The 12,983-nt window shown below is 38.7% G+C and overlaps 1 protein-coding gene across 3 annotated transcripts in view; it reads right to left on the bottom strand.

Moving 5' to 3' along the window:
- Positions 1–12,883, bottom strand: part of VTI1A (vesicle transport through interaction with t-SNAREs 1A) — a 251,646-nt gene extending 238,763 nt beyond the window's left edge. For all 3 annotated transcript variants that reach the window (XM_081329029.1, XM_081329027.1, XM_081329028.1), the window contains exons 1-2: positions 12,644–12,883; positions 11,525–11,583 (exon numbers count right to left, since the gene is read on the bottom strand). In XM_081329029.1, the coding sequence (XP_081185155.1) occupies positions 11,525–11,583; positions 12,644–12,737 (153 nt within the window). In that variant the 5' untranslated portion in view covers positions 12,738–12,883. The remainder of the gene's footprint in view (positions 1–11,524; positions 11,584–12,643) is intronic.
- Between the last annotated feature and the right edge of the window lie 100 nt (positions 12,884–12,983).

Genomic DNA, 12,983 nt, shown 5'->3' with positions numbered 1-12,983 from the left:
AATATAATTTAAAATTAGGCAATTTAAGGCCACCTCTCTCATGAGTATCCTGCATAATCTTAAGTTTAACTCGTGGTTTTTTCCCTGCCCACACAAATTTATTGATACCTCGCTGCCATTCCTCCAGATTAGAATCTTTCTTAAGAATCGGTATCATTTGAAATAAAAATAAAAATTTAGGCAGGACATTCATTTTTACTGCTGCAATCCGTCCCAACAAAGACAATTGCAATTTTTTCCAACTCTCCAATTCTTTTTGAATTTTCCCCCATAATTTTTCATAATTATTTTTATATAGCTTAGTATTAGAGGGCGACAAAATCACCCCCAAATATTTAACCCTTTTAACAATCTCAAATCCAGTTAATCCTTCTAAAAGGGCCTTTTGCGATGTTGTCATATTTTTGGCCAAAATTTTTGTTTTTTGTACATTAACCTTAAATCCAGAAACCTTCCCATATTGTGTTATTATCTCCATCAGGTCCACAACAGAGTTCTCTGGCTGGGTCACTGTAACAACCAGATCGTCTGCGAATGCTCTCAATCTGTAGTCCTGATCTCCAATTTGAATCCCCTTAATTTTTTCCGAATTCCGAATTTTAACCAATAATATCTCTAATGTTAACACAAATAACAAGGGCGATAATGGACACCCTTGCCTTGTGCCCTTCTCAATATTACATGCTTCTGTCAAGCTATTATTAACTATAATTCGGGCAGTTTGTTTTTGATATAATGCCCTAATCGGTTGTAAAAAATTTTCCCCAAAATCCATTTTATCTAAAACTTTCAACAAAAATTTCCAATTCAATTGATCAAAAGCTTTTTCAGCATCTAAAAAAATTAGCACCGCAGCAATCTGGTTGTTCCTTTCCAAAAACTCTAACACATCAACTATATGCCTCACATTATTTTTCATTTGCCTACCACTAATAAACCCTGTTTGATCCCCATGAATCACCTGTTGCAGAACCCTCATCAGTCTATTAGCCAAAACCTTAGCAAATATCTTGTAATCTGTGTTTAAAAGCGATATCGGTCTATAATTTTTAACTTGAGTAGCATCTTGGTCTTCCTTCGGAATCAAAGAGATAAAAGCTGTTCTCCAAGACGGTGGCACCTTTCCCCCCCTCTGGATTGTCTGGAACAGTTCCTTTAACGGTTTTATCATTTCTAATTGTAAATTTTTATAATAGGCCGCAGTCAAGCCATCCGTACCTGGTGCTTTATCCACCTTCAATTCCTTAATTGCTATAAAAATTTCTTCTTCTGTGATCAGTTGATTAATCCCTTCTTTTTGTACTTGCGTAAGAACCGGGATGCTAGCATTTTCCAAATATATATCAATGTCCTTTTCATTAATTTTCTCCTTAGCATATAATTTAGAATAAAAATCCACAAAAGCGTCCTTGATAAGGTCCTGTTGAAACACAACCCTTCCTTTATGCTCAATCTTGTCTATATTAGAAGCCCTTTGTTTTTTCCTCAATCTATAAGCTAACCATCTGCCTGGTTTGTTAGCGTTACAAAAAGTGTTATGCCTGGCAAACCGCAGATTGGTTGCCACTTGGTCAGCCATTAATTTATCAAATTGTCCTCTTAACAATTTAATAGCCTCCTTAGTCTTCACATCCTCTGAATTCAAAATCAAAGCCTTTTCTTTTTCCTTTATTTCATTCTCCAGTTCTTTCCTCCTAGCTTCCACAGCACGTCTATGTTTGTTGTTCATATATATCAACACCCCTCTCATGTATGCCTTGCTAGCATCCCACACCATGTCCATAGAAGTACCTTTGTTCATATTAGTTTCAAAAAAATCCTTCATCCGCTGTTTGCATTCTTCCACATTTCTCTGATTTCTAAACAAATTCTCATTTACGCGCCACGAGCGCCTGTCTCTTTTCTCCTTATCAATCTCTAACCACACTGGACTATGATCAGAAATAGTTCTTGCACAAATCTTCACCTTTTTAGTCCTCAAAAAAAAGTCATTAGTCACCAAAATAAAATCAATCCTCGAAAAAGATTTATGTCTATCAGAATAAAAAGTATAATCCTTTTCCTGCAGGTGTCTCTCGCGCCAGATATCTCGCAATTCCAAGTCATCCTTCATTTCAAAAAAAGATTTAGGCAGTCTAGCATGACTTGGAATGCGCTTAAAAGCTCCAGCCTTATCCATCTGTACATCCATAACACCATTCCAGTCCCCCATAAAAATAAAAGATTTATAATCCAACTGGGTAAGCTTTGTATAAAGTAAACTAAAAAAGTCAGCCTGTTGTTGTTGTTGATTAGGGGCATACAGTCCAACTAGGAGCGTCTTTTTGCCTTCTAGCAACAAGTCTATCAGTACGTATCTTCCATGCTTATCTGCTTCAATTAAATCCGCTGTTATGGCACTTTTAATATAAACAACCACTCCATTTTTCTTATTCATTGCAGAGGCGACAAAATGCGTACCCAGTCTTGAGTTCAATAAAAACTTTTGGTCCATAGCCCTAATATGCGTTTCTTGCAAACATATAACATCTATCTTAAATTGTTTTAAATATTGAAAAACCTTCTTTCTCTTCTGTGGTGAATTTAGTCCATTAACGTTCCAAGTCAAAAATTTAGTTGCCATGCATATCCTCCCAAAGCTCTTGAAGCACTGCTTTGATAGGACTATCTTCTTTAGGCCGTGCTCCTCCCACTGCTTGGCTATGAGTACGTTGTGAAGATTCTGAAGACTTTTGCTGATCTTGTTCTTTTATTTTCTTTGCTCTTTTTAAAGCAGCACGCGTTACCCTTTGCTCTCTAGGATCATCCAAAGAGGTTGTAGCTTGAGGGAAAAAAAACTTAAGCATGAGTGTAAGTTTTGTTAGAATTTAAAAAAAATATACAGCAAAAGAGTAATTAAAATGTTGATCTTAGAAAGTTTTAAACGGATTAAGTGTTCTAATGGATTTGAATTAACAGTTTGAAATTGATTACAAAAATCTTCCTGTGAGAAACTTTATTTACAATTTTGAAATGTCTTTGAAGGTTGTTCGATAGGGGGCACCAGAAGGAGGTACCATATTTTCCTATAATGTCTGTCTGATTCGATCCTGAAGAGCCAGCATACTCTGGATTCCTTGAATTAAACAATGTGATCTCTCAGATCTGGATGACCATCACTGTGCTGGTTTTGGTGAATCATGGAGAATGAGAACCCTCATTTCATCGTACTTGCCATCTTCTGTGTTTATTTTTTATGTTTTCTGATTTTATTATAATTTGATTGTTGTGAGCAGCTGAAGTCACTGAGAGTCAGGCAACATACAAGTTTAATCAATTATTATGTACATAAAAATATGAAATCACAACTGCCGGGTTTTTAGCCCTGTTGATCTTCACATGGATCGAGTTCTTCCCAAGAACCTAGGATATCACAATTTATCTGTGTAATACATGTGTGGATTCAAGCAGCGTGGCCTTTTGTAATTGTAAAAAAAGAGCCTTGGTGGAGCAGTGGGCTAATGCCTCCTTAAGTAACACCAGCTGCCTGCAATTAGTGCAGGTTCGAGTCCCACCAGGCTCAAGGTTGACTCAGTCTTCCATCCTTCCGAGGTAGGTAAAATGAGGACCCAGATTGTTGGGGGCAATAAGCTGACTTTGTAATAATGCCGCTTGGGGGTGGGGCGAAAGCCCTAATAAGCAGGCATATACATAGAATGAAGGCTATTGCTAAGCACATTAATTTGTGCTTAGATTGTAAGCCGCCCTGAGTCTTCGGAGAAGGGCGGGATATAAATGGGATTTTTTTTAAAAAAATTGACAGATGGAAATGTTGCTAATGTGCATATTTTCTAAGTGCCATCCATGATTTATTGGTATGGCACCTAGTGTACCGATAACGACTGGGATCACCACAGCCAGTTGATGCCATAATTTTTTAATTTTGATTTTCAGATCTTTATACTTTGTGATCTTTTTCAATTCTTTGTCTTCTATTACACTTTCTCCTGGTTTTGCCACATTAATTATCCACACTTTCTTCTTTTCAATCACAGCTAAATCTGGTATATCATGGGTCAAGACTTCATCCGTTTGTATTTGGAAATCCCACAATATTTTAACTTGCTCATTTTGACCATTGTTATTATGCAATCTCTCTCTGTTAAGCAAGACAAATTTCTGCTTTCCTGCCAACCTTGGTGGTATAAAACAGGACAGAAAAAGATGCATTTCATTCATTTGACTGCTATAAAATCATGTTCTTCTAAACATCTTAGTACAGAATAGTCAAGGAGATAGCAAGGGCCTCTCCAACTTCAGATATGGAGTATTTTTATATGTACATATTTTTATTATTTTTTGATAATCACGAGCTTAATATTTTATCAGCAACATATTGTCTGAGTTTCAACATTTAACTTACTAGTACATATTAAGTTCCTTTCTCTCTACCTCATTTTTCTCACCAATAATAAAAGGTATCCCTTATTCTAAAATAAACTGAGTCTTCTTTGTCTTTCATTTTCAATGTCAATCTATCCATTTCTGCACACTCTAAAAAAAAATTAATTAGCTCTTCCTCCGTTGGTAAATCTTCATTTTTCCAATGTTGAGTGAATATAATTCTTGCTGCAGTTAATGTATGTAAAATTAAATATATACACACTTTCTCATAATTTCCTACAATTATGCCTAACAAAAATAATTCTGGCTTAAAATGTATATGTTTTTTAATCATTTTCTATAACTATGTATGTATTCTTAACCAGAATATTTTGGCTTTAGAGCATGTCCACCAAAAATGGTAGTAAGTGCCTGGTTTTTGTTTACATTTCTAAGAATTGCTTGATATATTTTTAAACATTTTTGCTAACCTTACCGGTGTAAAATGCCATCTATAAATTTTCTTTGTACGCTACCGCTTTTGTTATTTTAGAATTTCTTTCCCAAAGGCTTTGCCAGTTTTCTAGTTCTATGTTATGTCCAAAATTCTTTGCCCATGTTATCATTGTTTAACTTGTTCCTCTTCCATCTTTAAACTTAGCATATATTTATAAAGTTTCTTAATCATTTTTTTTGTCTGATGTCAGTAATTCTTATCAAATTCTGTCTGTTCTTTATAAAATCCAGATGTTTTAACATCTTTTTCAAGATATGGAGTATTCTTGATTTTGCCTAAGAGTACTTCAGAAATCCAATAAATATATGCAGCTTCACTCCAAATTCTCAGGTTTCTAGCCAAATAAATGCACTTCTCATTTTGGGACAACAGAAATTAGCAATGACTTCTTAGGCCATGCAGCATTCAATCAGCAAGTATTCTACTGGTGCTAAAAAGGAAGCAAAGAAATTTCACTAATCTTATATTGAGGCAAAATGTAACTCCAGTAGTGTTGACAACCGTGAGTTTTAAAATACTATAAAAACTGAAGACCTCTGATTAAATTAATCAGCTAACAAAAATAACCATGTTTTCATTAATGAGTTACCATGTACAAGTTTATATCAGAATACAGATCTAACTATGTACTATAATGGTTTATATTTTACATTTCTAGCAAGGGGCAAAGTTCTAAGGGCGCTTTATATATTCAGTTTAACAGAAATGAAAAGAAGATGTCAACATAGAAAACAAAGCTAAGCACCCCATGAAAAGTTAACAGTTGGTGGCATACAGATCATGGATAATGGAAAAAATGGAAATTAACAGAGAAATGCTAACAGACTTATGGTATAGCAGATAAAAGGATAGGCACACATAGAAAGAAAATGTATGAAAAGAAAAAAAGAAATATTGAATATTGAATTTCTGGAAAATGAAATAAGGGATATTCAAAAGATAAGAGTTGTACCGATAAAGGAGAAGGAATCCTTGGTGCTGTCTGAGCTTGGTTATATTTATGTAGATGTGTCATTACCCATACTAGATAACATCATCAATGCTATATCATATCCTTAAGTAACACCAGCTGCCTGCAATTAGTGCAGGTTCGAGTCCCACCAGGCTCAAGGTTGACTCAGCCTTCCATCCTTCCGAGGTAGGTAAAATGAGGACCCAGATTGTTGGGGGCAATTAAGCTGACTTTGTAATAATGCCGCTTGGGGGGGAAAGCCCTAATAAGCAGGCATATACATAGAATGAAGGCTATTGCTAAGCACATTGATTTGTGCTTTAAATTGTAAGCCGCCCTGAGTCTTCGGAGAAGGGCGGGATATAAATGGGATTAAAATAAATAAATAAATAAATAAAAATATTTGGGCCTTTGCATAAATAGAACGCCAGGCACAAGACAGAAACCAAGAGACCGTGAGTTCTAGTCCTACCTTAGCCATGAAAGCCAGTTGGGTGACCTTGAAACAGTCATTCTCAGCCCAACTCACCTCACAGGGTTGTTGTTGTGGGGGAAATAGGAGGAGGAAGGTGTCTTGGATATGTTCACTGTCTTGAGTTGTTATTCATTAAAATAATAAAGGCAGGATACAAATCAAATTTAAAAAATTAAAATGCAAGCAGCACAAAGTGCCAAGGGACGCGGTGGCTCAGTGGGTTAGGACACTGAGCTTGTCGATCAGAAGGTCGGCAGTTTGGCGGGTCGAATCCCGAGTGCCGCGTAACAGAGTGAGCGCCTGTTACTCGTCCCAGCTTCTGCCAACCTAGCAGTTCGAAAGCACGTAAAAATGCAAGTAGAAAAATAGAGACCACTACGTCGGGAAGGTAACAGCGTTCCGTGAGCCTTTGGCGTCTAGTCATGCCGGCCACATGACCACGGAGACGTCCTCAGACAAGCGCTGGCTCTTTGGCTTTGAAACGGAGATGAGCACCGGCCCCTAGAGTTGGAAACAACTAGCACGCATGTGCGGGGGAACCTTTACCTTTACCTTTTACAAAGTGCCAAGGACCCCTCATCTAAATCTGAGCTATGAATATGAAAGCAACACATACTAACTATACATTACATTTATCCTTTCAAAAATAATACATTTCTCTTTAATATCACTAGCTTGCCCATGCCTATGAATCACCACAACTCTCCATCCCTAATAAAGATAAGCTTCACCTTAGAATTACTTAATGGCATGCTTGCACAATACACCTGTTGTTAACACTGTATGAATCTGAGATTTACCAATGAGACACAATTACAGAAAGTTCTCTGACATAGGGAACCTTACCTCTATCAGTTGAGCAAAAAACAAACTATGGTGATATTGAATTGCTAATTGACTGATTTAGACAAGAAAGCTAAATCTAAGCATAATATGGCTCAGTGCTTACGTGAATACAATAAGAACATGAAAATAAGCCTGTTAGATCAGGTCACACTTTAGTATAGTTTACAGCAGGGGTGTCAAACTGCCGGCCTGTAGGCTGATTTCATCATACCGAAGCTGCACCCACCCCATTACTGGCAATGCAAAAAGAGTCGCAATACACGTCACCTGACGTGGCAAGTTTGACACCCATGGTCTACAGCATAGACTATATAGATATACTAAGATAATTACTCTGTTGGTGAGAAGAGCAGCATATAAATTTAATAAATAATAAATTTTGTTTCTCACAGCAGCCAACCAGATGCCTTTCAGCTGTCCAAACAAGGAGTGCTAGATTTATTTATTTTTTCTCAATGTTATCCTCCTGCAAAAAGTATTTGGAAGCCCACTGCTCCCAACCAAGATGTAAAAGTGAGTTTTCAAGACTGATAGTCCTTCATTATTCTGCATTAATTTAGCTAATCCTCTTTTCAAGCCACCCGCATAGCTTGTACTAATTTGCTGGCATAGGAAATTTATATAACAACCACTACCACTTCAAGCAAATACCGTATATACTTGAGTATAAGCCGACTCGAGTATAAGCCGAGACCCCCAATTTCACCCCCAAAAACTGGGAAAAGTTGTTGACTCGAGTATAAGCCGATCCGCCGTTCTGCATGCCTCGGAGGCTGGATCCGCGCTCTGCAAGCCTCTGGGATCCTGGGAGGCCTAATGCAAGCACCAGCCCGCCTGCCTCAGGTCTCCCCCACCCCCAGATACTGGGCTTCAGCACAGCTGGCTGTCTTGCCAAAGAGAAACATCTGGGAAGGAAAACCCTGTCTTACCTCTTTCCCAATTCTGCCTCTCCCCTTCCTCCTACCAAGGTGTTCTGGGACTAGTTCCCTAGCCTTTTGGAGCTTTTGGTGTTCGCCCATCAGCTGTCTACGGGGAGGCAACAAAGCTGCCTCTCTAGGCTTTGAGAAAAGGCCCCTTGCACAAAAGGCAGCTTCAGGACGAGCTTCCAAAAACCCTTTCCTTCCTTAACGCCCTCCCCACCTTCCCCCAGAAAGCCATATTTCTTTTTTTTTTATTGAAAATTTTTATTGAAGTTACAATATTATCCCCTCCCCAACCCACCCCAGAACCCCTCCCCCTCCCCCATATTTCTTCAATAACAAAAACATAAAAAGCTGGTTGGGATGTACTCGCTGATTTCCCCCCCCCTTTTTTTAGATGCTAAAACTAAACTCTCCCTCTGCCTTCCAACCAATATCCCTTTTTAAAATCTTACCTTGGCTCCAGATGGAAGAGTAGAGGAACTAAGCTAGTAAGGAGAGAATTTTTTTCTGCAACTTTTTACTCCTGAAGTAGTAGTAGTAGTAATAGTAGTAGTAGGAATAATAATAATAAATCCCTAAAAGTTGTGCCAGAAAATGGAGGACGCTGGGTCTTTGCAAGTTTTAGCTGTCTGTCAGACTGCCTGAAAAGGGCGGCCTTCAGGCAGCCAGGCGGACAGCTAAAGCTTGCAAAGACCCAGCGTCCTCCATTTTCTGGCATAACCTTCGGAGATTACTTTAAAAAAAAAAAACAAAAAAAACCTTCAGAGGAAAAACAGCTGCAGAAACATTTTGTCTCCTTGCTGGCTTGGTTCATCTACTCTTCAGCCAGGAGGGAGTCCAAGGCCTAGAGAAGGAGAGCTTTGCAGCATCCCTATGGACAGCTGATGGGCAGACAGCTGAAAGAAGCAGGCAGGCAGGGCGCGGAGGAACGGAGACCTGCAGGTCTCGGACGGCGGTGGCTTGGGAGAGGTGCGCGCGATCCCGGAAGCACCAAAGCCTCGGCCGCGCACAAGTCCTCGGTAAGCTTTTTTGTTGACTGGAGTATAAGCCGAAGTGGAATTTTTCAGCCCAAAAAGTGGGCTGAAAAATTCGGCTTATACTCAAGTATATACGGTAATTCTAGACAGCTAATAGCTCAAACAATAAATACAATTAATAGCAAGGAAAGTGTGCTTTCTGGTATACTATACAAAGCCTTTATATAGTATACTGGAAAGCATATTTTCCTTGCTTTTATATTAATTATTATTAGTAACCTGGTTTCCTTCTTCTTTATAAATTCCTCCACTTAAATGATATCCCTTATGTTATATTTCTATAGTATCTTGAACATTATCTAAAGACTCATTTTTATTGGACTCTGCTAACTACAAGGATAAGCCAAGATTTTACAGCATTTCAGAAACATAAGAAGGTTGGAGCTGTCTGCATTTTTGGATTTCCAGGAAAGACAATGCACTGTGGGCAGTCAGAACATAACCATCGTGTACCACGTATGGTTTAAAAGATGATAATCAGCATCTTGAAGTACACCTAGAAGCCTTCTGGAAACCAGCACAGCTTTCACTGCATTCTGCACAATTGAAGTTTCCAAAAGTTTTTCAAGGGCAGCCCGCATGTGGATTGCATTGTAGTACCGTAATCAAGATGAGAAGAGACAAAGGTATATTGATTGTAAGTTGATGTTCATCACCAAGGAATTTGTCACTTCTACAGGAACATCTCCCTCATCCTGCAAGCAATAGTCTCCTTGTCAAAACCCTTGTTCTTTTTGAAGGCAAAGGAGCTATTATCCTGGGAGAAGCACTAAGTACTACTCCTGCCTACAAGACTTTATATCTCTTTAACTATCTAAGCATCTCCAATACAGCAATCTTAGATTTCAAGAAACTGACTTGATCTCTGAGTCAGGAGTTCATTGCACTGAACATAAACCCACAATCCATGGTCAACAGACAACATACACATTATATAATATTTCAATACACAAATTGAAATCTTCCTTGATTTCAGTTTAGTTATTAGTAATTTGGTCTCTTTCTTTATAAATTCTTCCACTTACATGATAGCCCTTATTTTATATTTTTTACAAAAAGTGAGCCATGAATTCCCCATGCAATATGCCTAATCTGTAGAAAACAGAGCTCAGTCACTGTGTATCACTCTCACAAGATTCTTCCTGTATCTGCCATCTAGCTCACTAACTCTGAAATGCCACAATTTGTAACAAATGTAAAAGAATAAACAATCTGTAAAAATTGTAAACAACAAACAATCTGTTTGCCCTGTAGGTCACAAGCTCTCTTCTAAAAAGTGCTAGCTGAGACTAAGCTAGCTGAAGCATGCTTTTCCATCCACTAACTAGTTCAACATCTGATAAATGATCCATCTGCCTCTGTAAGATCTTCAGTTCAAACTGTGTTCTCAGAAAACAAGCAGACCATCCCACTGAGTCAGGAAAAAGACCTCATAATATTATCCAATTATAGAAATAACTTTCCTTAAATAAGCTCCCCAAATTTACCAATTTCTTCACAAATCTCCCCTATTTCTGTTTGATCTCTTGTTTGCCAATTCTGACTATCAGCTTCCAGGAAATACAATAATCTGGAGGAGTTTGGTAATATCTTTTCAGATTAACAAATTTTACTTTATTTTTAAGTTTTTATGAGTCATAGCTCACTTCATCAGATTCAAAGAGTGCAGGATTCCAATTGGGATGATACAGGGGGAAGCGAAAGGAAGACAGGGTATTTATGCAGGCGCAGGTTACACATAAGATAATTACCAGTACCTTCTTAATTAATAATTGTAATGTGTTTAAAATGTGCTTTTAAAGCCCTGAAATAGCTTGAAACTCTCCGAAGGCCTGAAACTCAAGATCTCAGCTATTTCAGAAATAGCTTAAGCATAAAGTCTTTTAAAAAGTTACAATAAAGTATTATTGTAAAAGTAAAGGTAAAATTTTCCCATGTCCAGTCATGTCCAACTCAAGGGAGTGGTGCTCATCTTCATTCTTAACTGAAGGGGCCAGCGTTGACTGAAGACATTTCTGTGGTCATGTGGCCATCATGACTGTATGCCAAGGTGCATGGAACGCTATTATCTTCCCACCAAAGTGGTATCTATTTATCTACTTGCATTCACATGCTTCCAAAGTGCTAGGTGGGCAGGAACTGGGGTAAGTAAGCAAAGCTCACCCTGTTGCATGGTACTCAACTCTCGAACTCAGGTGTTCAGCTTTCCAGCTGACAAGCTCAGCATCTTTAACTGCTAAGCCATCACGGCCCCAGTCCAAGAAAACATTTTTTTTAAAAAAAATGTGTTAGTCTGAAAGATGCTATCAAACTCCTACTAATTTAGACTACCAAGGTTATCAACACATGCAAGAAAAACTCTTTCCAGTTTCAGTCCTTTTGTATCCACAATACACTATTTACACAACTTACCAACTCCCTTGCTTCTTCCAGCTGCTTTTCCACATTTGAAACCAACTGTCTCTTCTCATCTAAAACAAAATAATAGATGCTTAGTTGAACAATATTTCTATTCTGAGAGCCATATTAAGTTAATGACTTGGCAGCACTGAAATCTGGCAATTTTGCCAGAGCTTAGAAGCAATGGATTGAGCTAAGCTACTATTTTGCGGAAGACCTACAAAAAATTACACACTTTTAGGCTGGAACTGGGAAGTTGAAAGACATTTCAAAAGCAACCCATGGCAAATCATACTGTTGATAAGAAAATTGCATGGCCGCACTATTTCAGAAAATTGCCTGGACGTATCTATGTAGGTATCAGAAAATTGCAAGTTTAAGGACATAATAAGGGCATCTTTCCTTTGTGTAAGTATTTTGTGTTTGGCACTAGGTAACTGCTAAGTGTGCATTTGCCAGGACAGTCTGCGAGGGAATCATTGCTCACTTTGAATCTTTAGCTTATACTCTTATAGTTTTCTATTCATAACAAAGCAAAGTAAGACTCTAATCATGAAGGGAAATTGGGACAAAAAATAACAAAGCGATCTAAACTTCAAAATGATACCAAAAATGATATAACATAGAATGCTTTCCAACATGTACTAAATCCCATTTTCCTCCTATGCTACACCCTGTTTCAACCAATGTGTTTGGTCTCAAACGCTGTACAAATACTCTGTAAAAAATACATTGCCTAAAACTTTTCCACAAGAAACCATCCTATCCAGTTCAGCTACTGTAATATCTAAACTCAGGCTGAGTCATAGGATCGGCAACCTTAGCTTAAGCCGGAGCAAAACAAACAACAGGGAATTAAAGAAAAGGCTATCCCAGGAAGCCATCCCACTTATCATCCGAGGAGGAGCCGTCCTTCTTGTGAGCATCCTATACATCTCGACTGTGACAAACAGAATCCTGGGGTAAAAAAAAGTCATTATTCCTGACCAGCAGGGTTCTTCCTAGAATATCAGCCTAACTACCTCATCAAGGCACGAAAGGACCACAATCGTGACAGGTAGGCAGCAGGTAGTGACCTGGGCTGGGGAGATGCAGAGGGCTGCACCAGCCAACATCACCGCCATCACTCACCTCCTACCAACTTGGGGACTTTTCCGATGCGGTTCGTGATCTCAGCGGTAAGAACCGAAAAGTCTTGCTCGTAGCCCTCGAAATCAGAGGACATGATGGCGGCAGCAACCCAGAAGACAAGACAAGATCCAAAGGTCCAAACAGCCAAACTGTCCGCCGTAAGCGGAAGCAAAGGAAGAAATCCTCGCCTTTCGCCAGCCGCCGAAACACCAAGCTCTCAACTCAGCCGCTAAACGTTCCTGCTGTCACAGCCAGACTTCCGGATTGAGTCCCATGGACCATTTCTTCCCGGGTGCTTCTGACGCGAGCCGAAGTTCCGCTATCCTATTTGCCCCGCCCC

Source organism: Vipera berus (assembly GCF_964194415.1).
Source record: "Vipera berus genome assembly, chromosome: 5".
Lineage (NCBI taxonomy): Eukaryota > Metazoa > Chordata > Lepidosauria > Squamata > Viperidae > Vipera > Vipera berus.
Note: the sequence above shows the minus strand (reverse complement) of the source record. Positions and strands in the feature narration are given on the sequence as shown.